Source organism: Mytilus californianus, unplaced genomic scaffold, assembly GCF_021869535.1.
Source record: "Mytilus californianus isolate M0D057914Y unplaced genomic scaffold, xbMytCali1.0.p SCAF_5, whole genome shotgun sequence".
Lineage (NCBI taxonomy): Eukaryota > Metazoa > Mollusca > Bivalvia > Mytilida > Mytilidae > Mytilus > Mytilus californianus.
Window position 1 is genome coordinate 8,245,002 of NW_026262701.1, and position 16,967 is coordinate 8,261,968.

At 33.4% G+C, this 16,967-nt stretch overlaps 1 protein-coding gene across 1 annotated transcript; it reads right to left on the reverse strand.

The window, feature by feature from the left end:
* Positions 1–506: 506 nt before the first annotated feature.
* LOC127702273 (uncharacterized) lies at positions 507–11,882 on the reverse strand. Its single transcript, XM_052206401.1, has 8 exons — positions 11,789–11,882; positions 9,773–9,849; positions 6,274–6,510; positions 5,578–5,652; positions 3,257–3,361; positions 2,628–2,816; positions 1,931–2,014; positions 507–1,162 (listed from the first exon to the last, which is right to left on the reverse strand). Exons 2-8 carry the CDS (start codon positions 9,842–9,844, stop codon positions 566–568), a joined length of 1,359 nt encoding a protein of 452 aa, XP_052062361.1. The 5' UTR covers positions 9,845–9,849; positions 11,789–11,882; the 3' UTR covers positions 507–565.
* Positions 11,883–16,967: the final 5,085 nt, after the last annotated feature.

Here is a 16,967-nt window from a genome sequence, read left to right on the forward strand (position 1 = left end):
CCACATCTTCTTATATCTATTGAATGTATAATTTCATTCTTAAGGACTTCCGTGTAGTATTTACATCATACCACCACCACATTGTTGCCGGGCTACTTTGTCGGCCGGTACGAACACAAAACGCTTTCCGAGTACTTGAACTTAGTTTTTAATCCTAAAAATGGGCATACTATTTACTCTTTTATTTATTTCTAGATTATTTTCGAAATGTGATATGCAGATATCAACAATATTCAGACATTTATTTAAATAGGAATTAAGTCACTTTTGGTCAGATTTCTCCCGTTTACACCATTTTTTACGATAGAATGAAAGAGCATCTTTAATAACCTGAATGGATTTATTTTCCAAATCTTATGGATCAACCTCAAAGTTATAAGATTTTTTTGACAAATAATACAAAACAATTTATTTTGAAATGTATTTTATTATATCCACAAATTTATCAGCGAAACATATCGGATATAGAAAAATGGTAAAATGACTGGGATTAATAAGAAAGCATGGAAAGTTATTCTTTTATTAATTAATGTCATCTAACAGCACTGAATATCTGTTCTTCATTTTATATATTTCTTCTGGGTATCATCGATAGCTGATCACGGGCATCATCAGAAGGGTTCCAGTAATAGGTATAGTCTTTTGGACGTTTTTTCCTTTGCTTGTCAGTCATATCATCATAAGAGAAATATGGATACGGGTAGTAAGAATAGTACGGATTCCAGATTTGGGGGTCGACTGCAAAATTGCTCGTTGGTTGCAAATAGGAGTCGTTCCTTGCTTGACCTGTGTAATTACGTTGTGGGAATCGTACAGAAGGAACAGAACGAGGATCGAATCTATATGTGGGAGGGTTTTCCCATCTTTGTACACATCTTGCTAAATGTCCGGAAACAGGTGGAATATTTACAGAGCTAGCAGGAAAATATCCGGATTGAGCAGGAATATATCCACTATATGGAGGATACCACATCGGAAGCTGTACCGGAGGACAGGTACATCTGTGTGAGACATCATGAACATGACAAGGAGCACAATTACAATTACTCTCGGGTATATAGGCTCCGATTGGTTCTTTTTCACTCCTTGTCGCATTTTTCAGTTTTCGTCTCATTCCTCTTTCGTGAAAGGCGAACAAAAACGCCAAGAATGCAACAAAAATCTACAAAATTACGAAATATTCATTTAATACAAATATTACTATAAAATATGATGAGAATAAATAAATACAACTGAACTAATACAACATCTACCCCAATGAATAAGATGATGCTACTCAACCTACCCCAATGAATAAGATGATACTTCTAAACCTACCCCAATGAATAAGATGATACTTCTAAACCTACCCCAATGAATCAGATACTTCTAAACCTACCCCAATGAATAAGATGATACTTCTAAACCTACCCCAATGAATAAGATAATTCTAAACCTACCCCAATGAATAAGATGATACGTCTAAACCTACCCCAATGAATAAGATGATACTTCTAAACCTACCCCAAATGAATAAGATGATACTTCTAAACCTACCCCAATGAATAAGATATTTCTAAACCTACCCCCAATGAATCATAAGATACCATAATGATACCGATACCTATCTTGAAAAAAACCCCAAAAATACAATTAATCTCATGCCTATCCCAATGAATACGATAATACAATTAAACCGATACCTACCCCCAATGAATAAGATGGTACAATAAAACAGAAGCCTCCCCCCCCCCCCCCCCCCAATGAATAAGATGCTACAATCAAACAGATACCTACCCCAATGAATAAGATGATACAATGAAACAAAAACTTACCCCCAATGAATAAGATCATACAATAAAACAGATAATTACAATAATTAATAAGGTGATACAACTAAACAGATACCTACCTCCAATTAAAAAGATGATACAATTTAAGAGATACCTACCCCAATGAATAAGATGATAAATGAACAGGAAAGAAATCCGTCACTGTAGCTCTTCAGATAATCAGAAACAGCTGTGTAGCATCCCTAAAATATATATATTAGAGTACACACGCTGAAATGACTCGCCTGCTGTATTTACCATGATTGATTTTATATTGATAGTACTAAAGATAAAATGTTACTACAAGTAACACATAACCTTTTATAAAACGTTATCAATTATCTATGAAAATGAGGTCGCCAGACAAATAGATATGTACACCTTACAATCATTCCATTCACCAACTACAGTTTTCCTATAGTATAAAACTTTTTGTCAAATGAACCATGAAAATGACGTCAAGGCCAGGTGAACCTTGCCAGACACACCTTACAATCATTCCATACATCAAATATAGTTGACCTATTGCTTATAGTATCTAAGAAACAGACTTAACCAGGAAAATTTAACATTGACCAATGAACAATAAAAATGAGGTCAAGATCCGATGATGACTGCCAGACACACCTTACTAATTAGGTCATTTTAAGTTGGGTTGTTCCTCGCTCAAAAACTTTACCAAAGCTCGTAAAATGAATTAGCGATATTGTGGGAAATCATCTAAAAAATTATCTAAAAAATATGTATCCACAAAAGATGAATGTTCGGTGCCATAGTTAAATCATCGGAAATGATTTTACATATGTTAAATTATACCTTGTCAATCCAAGCATTTTCTAACGTTGGATTTACAGTGCACGTTGCCCCAGATAAACTAACAGCAGTATTTTTTAGTGCTTCCTTACAGCAGTATCCGGGGACTTTATCCGCACCTCTTGTCGTGTTCCACGCTGTTCCACGAAAATCGTCTACTTCTGTAACAGGATTCACACCACAGCAATCAAACTATTGGAAAACAGCAATACAATTATATATATTGGTTGATAGTTTTTTTTCAGTTTCTATGGACTCCAACCACCCTTTAACCTTTGAGTTCGGTACTTCTGTTGTTCTATTACTGTTTCTAATATTATCATGCGACTTAACTTCATTTAAAGATGATTTATAACAGTTAGTATGTGACAATGTTTGTATGTTGGTTTGTTTTTTCATTTTATTTATAAATGTATATTCATTCATTTGAAAGTTCAAACTTCTTAATGTATAAAGCTAAACTTATACTTGTATCTTCTGTTTAATTTGATCTCTAGAAAAGCAACAACAATTCAAAAAGCCTTTAAATTGACTATTGCAAAGAACTTTCCAAAGCGAAAGTACATTGTTTACATCAAACAGTGTCATTTTCTAACAGTGCATACTTAAATTTGTCGAAGTAAGTAACTAACCCATAGGAAAAGATTATTCCATGCTTGTGTGATAGACTTGGAACTAGTATTCCCTTCGTATTGGCTCAAAAGAGATAACATTTTGCTTTTAACTGTATAAGTAACCTGGAAATACAAAACTTAAACAGCTAGAGCGTCGTTGTAGCCAGGATATTTCATAACAGTTACGTCAAAAAAAGATGAATATGGGTGGTCAAATGCATGAACATACAAGCTTGCTATATTTTTTAGAAACCAATAAAACAAAACATTTTTAAAACAATAATATTTATGCTTTCTTTAAATCGATTTTTCTTGCTTATTTAATGAACGATCTAAATATTGACCAACATTATGTGTACTTTGATCTGAACCTTTGATACGCACACTTTTCCAATTGTTTTGTCTTCACTTTCACTGTGACTTTTGCTCGATTAAATTGATTTCTGAGCATGCAAGACTTATTAGCGAGTAATATTTTCCCCAGTGAGGTACGACGATGGACTTTGATCAGTTAAAAAAAAAAAAATGTTGTGTACAAGTTATTAGTTTGCATTCCACTCTTCTTGAACACATTTGGACTGTTCATAATTTTGGGGTCATTTGTTTTAATAAATTGTCAAAGATATATATTCCCGGTGTTTTTGAACACTCTTTTTGTCGTTTATTCATTTGATGATATAGTGTAAACATGGCCAGCATTGTTGATCAGCAGGATAAATTTGTCCAAGAAATTCTGAACCTATAGCAGAGAATATACATCAAAACACAATCATGTGTTCACCAAGGATTTTTGGTACCGAATTGGAACAGCTGTAGGAATTTTAACAGGATATTTGTCTAGAATTCAAATTGAAGTTGTTAAAGACACGTTTATTCGCTGCAACGGTTCATGAGCTTCTACTTTCGCAACGTGAAGCAGTTAAAAAATTCTTTTAAAAACTAGTGGTCAGGGTTTCTTTCATGTAAATGCAAAGGGGTGCAGCCCTTTTTAATGTAAAAACCTGAAATTATTTGAATCTTGAATAATATTGAATTCTGAAAAATTGATAAGAAACGTATGATAATAAACTGTTAACACGGAGATATGTCTCGCCTATTTGTTATTTTGATAATGCAAATGTTGAAATTAAAATAGCAATACTTTAACATGTCAGTTATGCAAATATTCAAAGTCAATGAACCATGACTGAAGGTACAGGGCTAAACAATCTCCATGGAAATGAGATGTGACAATGCTAATACAACTGCAAACCAAGTACCATTGACTTTTCATAAGTCGTTCCCTTTAAACAAACCTAAACACAAACATTAACTTGTAAACTATGTAAAAGTTTCAAAGTCAATGAACCATAATTAGGGGATGGGGTTACATAATCTCCATGGAAATGAAACTTGCAAATGCCAATACATTTGCATACCGAATATCATTGACTTAACATTAGTGGTTCATCTTGAACTGACCTAATCACAAACTAATACATGTAAACTAAGTAAATGTTTCAAAGTCAATAGACCATGACTGAGGGGTAAGGACCAAATATTCTCCATGGAAATGAGATGTGCTAATGCTTATACAACTGCATACCAATTATCATTGACCTACCACTAACAGTTCCCCTTAAACTGACCTAATCACAAATTAATACATGAAAACTAAGCAAAAGTTTCAAAGTCAATAGACCATGAATGAGGTAGCGGGGCCAAATATTCTCCATGGAAATGAGATATGCCAATGTTTATACAACTGCATACCAAATATCATTGACATACCACTAGTGGTTCCCCATAAACTGACCTAATCACAAACTAATACATGAAAACTAAGCAAAGTTTCAAAGCATGCACGGCTAATGGGGTTAGTTAGTTCATACTAAAGCATCAGTGAAAGGAACTTGAACCTTAGCCATGCGCAAAAGTTGGGTTAGTTTTCATCATACATTTCTTATCAATTTTCCAGAATTCAAAATTATTCCAGATTCAAATAATTCATTGTTTAAATGTAAAAAGCAAAAGATGTTGTGAAATTCCCGATCCCATAATTCACTCACATGCTGATACAGTTTGGGGAATTGCAATTGTAGCTCTAGTAGTAGATTCAAGTGTTAGTCAAACATTTTTGGTATGTAAAATCCTTGTACTGAGTGAATCATTTCAATTCATTATATTGTCACTTTAAATAGTGTGTTACATTAAATTCAAGTATTGCTGTCAGCAAACAAAACATTTTAACTTTTGTATCAGCTATCTGTACTGGCAAGTTGGTTCAAGTAACATATTTTACATAAAGCAAAAGTGTTTTATTTACCTTTATTCCGAAAATACATCATTTAAGATCTTACCTCGTCCCTCAGCTTAAACCAGAGATAAATTACAAAGATCTGAAAACCACATATCATTATCACTAGAATACCAAACTGAAAATCAAACAGAAATTAAAAGAATGTTATATATATATTTTTCAAAATTATTATCACTTGCATCTGATAGATTGCCATTGTAAATTAACCTACATAGTTTTAATTTTATGAAGAGTAAGGATCATTTGTTTGTGTTTAAATTACAGCTGAGTGATTAATAAAAGTCCCTGAATCCTCTCCATCACACATTCGTGTATTTACTTTGATGACATCATGTTATGGTAAGCCGCCATATTTTAATAAAAAAAAATTATATAAATGTACTAGTAATAGATGACTCACCCAGAAGTTTCGATAGACTTTGACAGTTTCCGAATATTTATTTCAAAGATAAATAAACAGTACACTCAAAACCAAGAACAAAATTAAACGAACCAATCATCTTTCAAATACAAATTATCATCGTGTATTGATAAATCGGTCATCTAAGGATGTTTGTCCTTTTTCTTATAGCATGAAGTAAAATCTGATTTTTTTTCTAAGGTTGTGCTTGTAAATAATTATTCTCGTCCCAATGGCATGTTTTCATTTTGCCTAATCCTGTAAAATTTGAAAGTTTTATTAAAAATCGATCTAAAGCTGAAAAGTTATTTGTATTTTACTATGTAACTGACTTACCAAAGCCAATACTGGTACAGATCTGTAAAATATTCCTAAGAAACCAAACAAAGTTACCAAGAGCAGTATGATACCCACAACCAGTATTCCTATAACTATCCTGGTAATGACTGACCCCACTGTAATCTCGTACGATATCGTCAACTGGTCAAACAGGACGATAACTTTGTTATCGGATGCAATATCACCAGATCTGTACAGAACACCAGATACCACTATTAGTCCAATGGCCAATAACTTAAAAAGAAACAAAGTGCTTCAGTTCTAAACTCTAAGAATATATATTTTTATATATACATTATTGGTGAACAGTCTGGTAAGAACCAGTAAAAGTATGTATTTCTTTTGTAACCGAATGTGCACAACATTATGAACATATTCGTGACTTCAATAAAATACATTTACCATGCACTACATATAATCACAGTTTTCTTTTTTATTACGTATTGACAACACAAAAGGCAGCAACAACATCATTCCTTGATTTCGGTCTTGCGCTTACACGTTAAATAATACCGCCGTCTCTAATGATGCGGGGTATAAAGTGATGCACATGTACGTCCGTCTGTTCGTCCGCCATTCACTTTAAAAGAACCAAAGTGCTACTGTTCTAAACTCTAAGAACTGGAAATTTGTATGTTTATTTTTTTTCAATAAGTCTAATAGTTTCATTAGTTAATATTCACTCCAGTCATCATAAACTAAAAGTTGATATATTATATCTTGCAGTGAAACGCATTACATTAGACAAAAATGTATACGGCATCCATATACTGTACGAATAAAGTCTTCTCCAAGGAGTTTCCTTATTTGCTACGGATCAGTGGTTGGTACGTATCTCGACCGTGTGGTTTGAGGAAATCATTTAATGCATGAAATTATCATTAACAGAAAAGAAAATGGCAAATATAAGTACTACTGTATTTTTTTATTTGATAGCTAATTGACTATTCTAGAGCGTTTTGTTTGTGTTTCTGTGTGATATAATGTAGTTAGTACACAAGTGCGTGTATCAAACAGTCCTCACACAAACGTGACTTGTTTCTCGAGTTTGACTCAGCCTTTAGATTCTAAAATATCACATTGCAAATTAACGAACGGATATCGCATAACAAATACAATAGTGCACAAGCTGAAATGTCTCGCATGTCTTACTGACCATTGATTTTATGTTAAAAGTCTTAAGGATAAAGATTTTATTGAAAGCATAAAGAAACTTAACACTTTTAAAAATCTATGACAATGAGGTCAAGGTCAGATAAATTGTGTCAGACAGACATATACACATTACAATTTTTTTTATACACCAAATATAGTTGACCTATTGTGTATGCTAATTGAAAAACAGACCAAAACACAAAAACTTAACATTGACCAATGAACCATAAAAATAAGGTCAAGGTCAGGTGATACCTTCCAGACAGACTTGGCTTTTAACTAGCTCTCAAATCGTACTTTCGTGTTAATTTGACCTGTTGATACAATTTGTAATGCATTTTTGTTACTTAATGTTTACTTATCTTGTGCTATATTTCGTCTTTTTTTAATATATGCCACCTTTGATAATTGTTTGGTATGGCGATAAATTTTCACTTCTGTTCTCGTACTATGAACAACAAAATTATTTATTTTGTAAAAAATATTTCCGTACTCCATGTATACCTTACAACAAACTTATTTTTATTTACCTGTGTACGTTATTTTATTTGGCGGCATTTTTTCCAAGGTTCGTTTCTCGTTTTTTATATAGATTAGACCGTTGGTTTACCTGTTTGAATGGTTTTACACTAGTCATTTTTAAGGCCCTTTATAGCTTGCTGTTCGGTGAGCCAAGGCTCCGTGTTGAAGGCCGTACTTTGACTTATAATGGTCTACTTTTACAAATTGTGACTTGGATGGAGAGTTGTCTCATTGGCACTCATACCACATCTTCTTATATCTATGTACACCCAGGAACATATATATTGACAGATATAGATATACTGTTCCCAGGTACACCTTACAATCATTCCATACACCGAATATATAGTTGACCTATTGCTTATAGTACTTGAAAATCAGACCAAAACACAAAAACTTAACACTGACCAATGAACCATGAAAATGAGGTCAAGGTCGGATGAAACCCGCCAGACTGACATGTACCCACTACAATCATATTATACACCAAATATAGCTGACCTACTGCTTATAGTATTTGAGAAACAGACCTAATCACGTAACTTTAACCTTGATCACTGATCCTTTAAATGAGGTCGAGGTCAGGTGAACTTTGTCTGACGGACATGTAGACGTTGCAAGGAACCCATATACAAAATATAGTTATCCTATTACAGTATTACTCATTATAAGTGAAAAATTCACATGACAAAAAAACTCAATTTTTTTTTCAAGCAGTCGTTGAACCATGAAAATTAGGTCAAGGACAATAGACATATGACTGACGGAAACTTCGTAACATAAGTTATCTGCATACAAAATATGAAGCATCCAGGTCTTCTACCTTCTGAAACATAAAGCTTTATACAAATAGTTTACGCCGCCGCCGCCGGATAGTAATACCTATGTCTCGCATACTGCGACTTTCGTCACAGGCGAGAAAAAAAACAAAAAAATATATCGTAACAAAAAGACAAAAGTTTGTAGCGCAACGAAAAAAAATAATATTGCGCTACATAAAGACAAACAAATATCCCAAAATAGTATTTCTCCGCCCAAAACGTGGCATTTAGTAAAAAGAGCAGCCTTGTCGTCTCCGAGTCAAAATAAATGTTTCTAAGTAGGGCGATATGTGTCTGAGTAGATCGATATGTGACTGATTAGGGCGATATGTCTTCCTGCAAAGAAAGAACTGAGAGTTATCTCACATCTCAGAATTCGCAGTGAGACCTTCTGTCTCAGAAAATCAAACTTCAATCGATTTTGACATTTGAACTTGTATACTCAATATCACTGCAGAGGATAACAAAAACACAAAGGTTAAATTATTTGATACTGTCCACTCGTTTGTATTTTTTTAACTGACCTTTCAATTCTCTGGGCTTATTAGCTATTTCACATATAATTAATTACCAATCAAGATGGCAACATAAAATTGTGATTGGAGTGGATACTGGTGTTAGAGTATCACCATAAAGGTCACAATACCATTGTAACAGTGTGGAATATCTCTAAGGTTCTACCAGCCTTTATTTTGACCTTTTCTGCAATGAATCTAAATGTCAAAATCTATGCAAGCTAATAATTGTCTGTAAAAAAATATTAATATTTGTATTTTTTCAATCTTGGTCGTGCTACATTTTAAAATTTTATAATTTTTTGTCTGTGTACCATATAAAGTGTCATTACATTGAGTTAAGATCAATCTATAATGTTATAAATGTAAAGACCGTTTTAGTGGAGGTTGCCAGGTAACAGAAGAACTGCATATATTTTCATATTCTGTGTTGGAGGTTGTCAGACAAGAAAAAAAACTACATATATATTTATACATACATACCAACAAAATGAAGTTTAGAAAAACTATCACTAATTTTGCAAATTTCGCAAAGCCTGGTGATAACAATGGCATCTTTCCTGTAAATGACAAATTATGCAATCACTATGGTATGAAAAGACACTATAACGATAGGTCATGACCCAACTGAATGTAACCAATCATCTATCGTTAAATGAGTTTTTTTGTGGGGGTTTTGGGGGATCAGATATGATTATTCAAGTTCATATTCGATATCTTCATTTCATTTTTTCATATTAGTAGTAGTCAAAAGTAAGTTCCACTTAAATCATCACTATGATAATTTGTTATTTGTGAATATGTTGTCGCTTGTAATTTGTGAATATGTTGTCGCTTGTAATTTGTGAATATGTTGTCGCTTGTTATTTGTGAATATGTTATTGCTTGTAATTTGTGAATATGTCATTGCTTGTAATTTGTGAATATGTTATCGCTTGTAATTTGTGAATATGTTATCGCTAGTAACTTAATGTTAGTGGACTTTTGACTTAAAAAAACAAGTTTGCTTAAATTTTTAAATTGTTCAACCTCTGCTAAATATTTACTATAATCTCTTCATAAGAAAGTTCATCAAAAGGAATTGAAAAATACGGCCGTGTTTAGACCACGAAATTTACACTGAGTACAGACAAACCAATGAACCTGGGAAAGTTTGGCGCATACTTGAGTACATTTTGTGCTGTTAGCACGATCATATACAGACAAATCTGTTCACCTGAAAACGTATTATGGCATGGCAGGACCTGGATAAATAAAATTAGAATCGTCTTATATGTTTAAAAAAATAAAAACTTTCTTTGATTTTGAGATTCGGTTTTTTCCCGTTCCCACATGATGTACAAAAATAAACTAAGATTTTTTTTATTAGTTGTTATTGGCTTTGAACTAGCTGTCAGTAACTGCGAGTATCTCAGATATGTACGAAGTGTCTTTTTTGTTGTGGGGATGTATGAATACCCTGTCACTTCCGGTCTGTGTTTTTGTTAGAGGTGTTTCTGCTTTGTATCGATCTAAAGAGTTAAGCCCTTGTCAACTGATTTTGACAGTTTGTTCTTACGTTGTACTGTTACACCACTGTCCCAGGTTACGAGGAGGGTTTGGCGCCAACGAACTAGTTCAACCGCCAGTGCCACATTCTGTATGTTCTTGTTCCAAGTCAGGAGCCTATAATTCAGTTGTTGTCGTTTGTTGCTGAATAACATATTTGTTTTTAGTTCATTGTTTTGCACATGAATTAGGCCGTTAGTTTTCTCGTTTGAATTGTTTTACATTTGTCATTTCGGGGTCTTTTATTGCTGACTATGCGGTATAGGTTTTGCTTATTGTTGAAGGCCGTACGGTGACTATAGTTTTAAACTTCTATGTTATTTGGTCTCTGGTAGAGAGTTGCCTCATTGGCAATCTTACCACATCTTCTTATTTTTATAAGTTGGGGAAAACGATCCCCATGTTCCCCTTCTGTAATAGGTGCATGCAGTGAATTGTATTTGGTTGACATGGACAATAGATATATGTACGGAAGTACTTACTAAATTATAAAAAAACTAAATGTTTGCGTTATAACAGTTATACCACACAGGTTAGCGTTATTTCGCTAAGGATAATGTTAAAACGCAAACATAGGAAGATATATATATATAAAGTGTGTGTGGCGCTGATACGCTTCCGTATATCTGCACCACAATATATGATTTTTAAACTTTGTAAAAGAGTGGACCGTATCAAATTGTATTCAGGTGTATGTTTATTTTAACCATCTTCTTCAGGCTTCGAAAAAAAGGAATCTCTAAATCCAAAAAAGTTTTTGGTGTTTTTAACACATAAATGCATATAACTTTTACATACCATGCTTCTGCATGTAAATTTGTGATGTAAACACGGCCATATTTGTCAATTCCTTTAGATGAACCTATATTATTTAGCTTCATGAACTGTTAAAATTTGAGTTCACTGAAGTAATCAAAATTTGCCCATTTTTTAAAGCTTACAGAAATTTACCTTGGACTTCGTGTAGCTCACAAATGTGTTGCTTCTTGTATAAAGTACCTCAATAAAGTTAGCTCAATACAGGTGAGAACAGTTCAAATTTATTCCTGACCCGGAAAAAGTTCACAGGACACCAGTTCAAATTAGTCCTGTTCACACAGTGACCATTCTAACAAAAGAATGTCATTTGAAAGTTTACTTTGTTGCAAGAATTTACCGTAGCCGATACCGCTAATTTCTTACAGTGTTATTCTTTTTTTTATGTTTTTTTTACCCTTTGAAAACAATAGATATTCGTATAAATCCCAATAGACCTTTTTATTACACCGAAAAGGCTTTTGTGTTACTCCCCACAGGCACTTGTCTCAGAAAAAAAATTCCTATATACCTTAATATAAAACATGTTATATTAAGGTATATAGGAAAATTTTTTCTGAGACAAGTGCCTGTGTTACTCCCAAAAGGATTTCGTATTGCTCCCAATAGGCTTTTTGATTACTGACAATAGGCTTTCGTATTACTCTCAATACGCTTTTTTATTACTCCCAATAGGCTTTTTTATTACTCACAATAGACTTCTGTGTTACCGGTACTCCCAATAGGCTTTTTTATTACTCCCAAAAGGCTTTTGTTACTCCCAAAAGGCTTTTGTGTTACTCCCAATAGGATTTTTTATTACTCACAATAGGCTTTCATATTACTCCCCATTGGATTTCGTATAAATCCCAATAGGCTTTCGTATCACTCCCATAGGATTTCGTATACATCCCAATAGACTTTCGTATTACTCCCAATAGGCTTTTTTATTACTCACTATAGACTTTCGTATTACTCCCCATTGGATTTCGTATAAATCCCAATAGACTTTCGTATCACTCCCCATAGGATTTCGTATTACTCCCAATAAACTTTCGTATCACTCCCCATAGGATTTCGTATAATCAATCTATGACTTTTAATTGGCTTTCGTATATATGGTAGACTCAGATCTACGTCCGGTCTCTAATTGACGTCTGTTCCTCAAATCGACGTCCCAATCTGACGTCACATTCTCAAATCAGTGTCCAATATTTTGACACTCTAATCGACGTCCAATGTGACGTCATATATTGCCAAAACGACGTCCGAGCGATTGTAGTTTCTCTAATCGATGTCCAATATCAATAAATAATAAATTACTGCATGTATACATGACTTTTTGTACATGTATAAGACTTTGGTTGATTTTGGAACATTCAAATACGAAATAAAATTATGAATTTTGGTCTGATTGTTTTTTTATAACAACCCAATTTTCAAACAGTTACAGACTTCCCATAAAGATTTTTTCAACCCGAAATAGGTTACAGATGTATTGATATTCATTAGCATAAGGTCGATTCCTATCCGACGCAGCATTATTGTTATTAGATTGATCTCTATTTATATCATCTGTATCGTTTTGTCTTTATGTAAAGCTGTTTTAAGTAACTTATTGTCTTTATACATTACAAATCGTAATGACTTAGTAGAAGTATGAAAAGGAACAACACAGTCAGTTAAATCTCTTCCCAAAGAAACAACTAAAGCAAAATAAAAGGACTAACATCGATAAATGACAACAAGACTACCACCGACATCTAATAACATATACATGTATATTAATATTTATCTTGATAGAAACTAATCCAATCGATCTACGTTGTCGAATGTCATTCATATTCATATTGATAAATGACATGTGAGTATACGTCAATGAGAAATCAACCCAACGACAAAGAAAACCAAACGACATCTGAAGGGCAACACTCTTCAACAATGGACAAAATAAAGAAGTACAGCCAACCGTTATGAGAGTACTATAATTAAGACTCTGTAAGATATTTTTCAACAAATTTCTGAGTTTTACACCTGGAGTGAAACATATACAGAAGAAATTGGCATTATGTTTTTATGTTGTACTGTTCCAACTTCAAGGTTAGGGGAAGGTTAAGCGTTCACAATGTTTAACCACGCCAAATTCTTTATGTGCCTGTAGTCCAGTGGTTGTCGTTGGTTTATGTCTGTCGTATTTTTTATTCGGAATTGTTTTGATATAAATAAGACCGTTAGCTTTCTAGTTTGTATTGTTTACATTTTGATAGCCGACTTTACGGTATGGTTTATGTCTGTCGTATTTTTTATTCGGAATTGTTTTGATATAAATAAGACCGTTAGTTTTCTAGTTTGTATTGTTTACATTTTGATAGCCGACTTTACGGTATGGGTTTTTACTGAGACTAAAGTTTTTTTCATTGTTGAATGCTTTAGTATATAGACTATAATTGCTTACATCCACTTCATTTGAACTCTATTGGATATATATAGCTGTCCCATTTGCAATCATATCACATCTACTTATTTTATATAATCTCTTGAATTTTAAAATTGATTTCACAACCTGTTTACATCGGTCTTTTTATAAAGTTATGACGTCATTGCGGCAAATCCATAAAACAGAAAGTCTATTCGAGAAGCCAAACATTGGACGTCGATTAGAGAAGCAAAACATTGGAAGTCGATTTGAGAACAACAAAAAAGCCGTCGATTAGAGGGGTACAAAATTGGCCGTCGATTTTGGAATCTTTTATTGTGACGACAGATTTGGACGTCGATTTGAGGAACGGACGTCGATTAGAGACCGGACGTCGATCTGAGTCTATCTCAAAAGACTTTCGTATTTCTCTCAAAAAGGCTTTCGTATTTCTCTCAAAAGGCTTTCGTATTTCTCTCAATAAGCCTTTGCATTACTCCCAATAGGCTTTCGTATTACTCCCAATAGGCTTTCGTATTACTCCCAATAGGCTTTCGTATTACTCCCAATAGGATTTCGTATGATCAAACTATTACTTTCAATAGGCTTTCGTATATTTCTCAATAGGCTTTAGTATAAATCTCAACACGCTTTCGTATAACCCCCAATAGGCTTTCGTATGACTCCCAATATGCTTTCGAATTTCTCCCAATAGGATTTCGTATAATACTATTGGCTGGGGTAAATTTTCGCAGTAAAATTCGAAAATTCTTGATTATTTGAAGCAAAAATATCATCAAGGTAACGGTAAGCTTTTTTTAATTTATCAATTGAATGTAATTTAGAGGGATCTTTACTGAGTTTTGCCATACAGAGATTCAAAACAATACAGGACCAAGTCTGCTATTAAAGGGGCACAATTGATGCCCATAGGAATACCTACAACATGTCTATAAACTTTATTGCCGAAACGTACGTAAATGTTGTCAAGAAATTTTTTAAACCATTAATCATCTCATCACAGTTCCAGTAAGTATATCTAGTATATTTCCCTTTATTATTACAGAAGAAGGCTTTATATGAGATGCAGCAAATAAATCTGCAACCAGATTTTTCAAAGGACCATTTAATTAAATAAGAGAACTTCTGTTTGATAAGATTGTGTAGAAGTGTAGTGTACTGGGTCGAAATTATAACTATCAACTGAATTGAACGGACCATCAAAAGCACGTTATTTATCCAAAACATCCAACGAGCTTTTGACACTTCAAAAATATTTAATTCCATTATTTTCATATGCTTTATTACAAAAAATAGAACTGTTAACTTATCAATCCTTTAAACAAACTTATTATAAAAGGTCACCTATATATATAGTCAACACTATAATTAAATCTTTGAATATTGTTTCTATTTGTATAAATATTGATTTTGTAATCAGTGAATTAAATCCATACTAAATATTACACATATGTACTTTCACGGTACTACAATCTGTCGATACCTATGTTTTGGCATTGCACAAGGTCATGCTTTTCTCTGACTGTTAATGACGTCTTTACACTAAATCCATTGGATGTTGGATATGTACTGATTGATACGTGCGTCTTAGATACATGTTTTCTTTAATTAGTTGTTATTGGCTTTGAACTAGCTGTCAGTAACTGCGAGTACTCTCAGATCTGTACTTATTGTCTTTTTTGTTGTTAGGGGTGAGGGATAGATATATACCCTGCCACGTCATGTCTGTGTTTTTGTTAAAAATATTTTTCTTTGTATCGATCTGATGAGTTAAACCTTTTTCAACTGATTTTTATAGGTTGTTCTTATGTTGTGCTGTTACACCACTGTCTCATGTTAGGGGAGGTTTGAGCGCTCACAAACATGTTTAACCCCGCCACATTCTGTATGTGCCTATCCCAAGTCTGGAGCCTGTTGTTCAGTGGTTGTCGTTGGTTCATGTTTGTCATATTTGTTTTGTTATAAGTTAGGCCGTTAGTTTTCTCGATTGAATTGTTTCGTATTTTTCATGTCGGGGCCTTTTATAGCCGACTAAACGGTATGGGGTTTTCTCATTGTTGAAGGCCGTACGGTTGCTTATAATTGCTTACATCCACTTCATTTTAACTTTGATGGAAAGTTGTCTCATTGGCAATCATACCACATCTCCTTTTTTATATAGTTAGTACAGAAATATTAGTCATAGAACACTTACTGGAAGCTGAGATGAAACAAAATTTGAACGGGTTTTTGTGTAGTCTAAGAAGCCAATACCAAGTAGGGACTTTCATCCATCCCTTTATGACATAAAGTTGAAATGTCAAATACTATCTTCCACGTGATTTTTGAATGTCTGATGTATTCGTATGACATTGTACCATGGTTGTACCATGGTTGTACCATATCTGTTGCATACAGATTGACATTTTAATCTTATAAAACAGGGTTTATTTATTAGTTGGGATTGAACTATAGCTTATAATTATCAACTGCGAAAACTTTGTGTAGTAAGTACCGATATGTTGGGTAAATCCCTTTTTTATTGTTCTTACTACACGACTTTTACAGTTTGTTCTTATGTTATGATGTTACGCCACTCTCTCAAAGAAGGGAGAGGAGTTAGCTCTCACAAACACCCCAGTTTTTGTTTATCCTGTCGAAATTGAATGAAGACAACGTATATATATATTAACAGGGAAATTAGAGGCAACAGTACTTTACCTTAGATTATCTAAACTCGTAAATTCAGCGCCACTGGTTTGATAGGATAAGATTATCATGAAATTTTGACATGGACAGATCTAATACCTGAAATCAGATAAAACACATATCACTGAAATAAATGAGCAAGAGTTCAATATCGTTTAAATTGTTGCTCAAACTTATGCACTAATAAGATGTTTTAGTTATCATATTATG

What these genes read in the sequence shown, in the direction of transcription:
- LOC127702273 (XM_052206401.1), bottom strand. Translation starts at nt 9,844, where the DNA reads ATGCCATTGTTATCACCAGGCTTTGCGAAATTTGCAAAATTAGTGATA. An exon ending in TTCTAAACTTCATTTTGTTG is followed by an intron (nt 6,511 to 9,772) that starts GTATGTATGTAT and finishes TTTCTTTTTAAG; the next exon opens with TTATTGGCCATTGGACTAAT. An exon ending in AAAATGCTTGGATTGACAAG is followed by an intron (nt 2,015 to 2,627) that starts GTATAATTTAAC and finishes TATATATTTTAG; the next exon opens with GGATGCTACACAGCTGTTTC.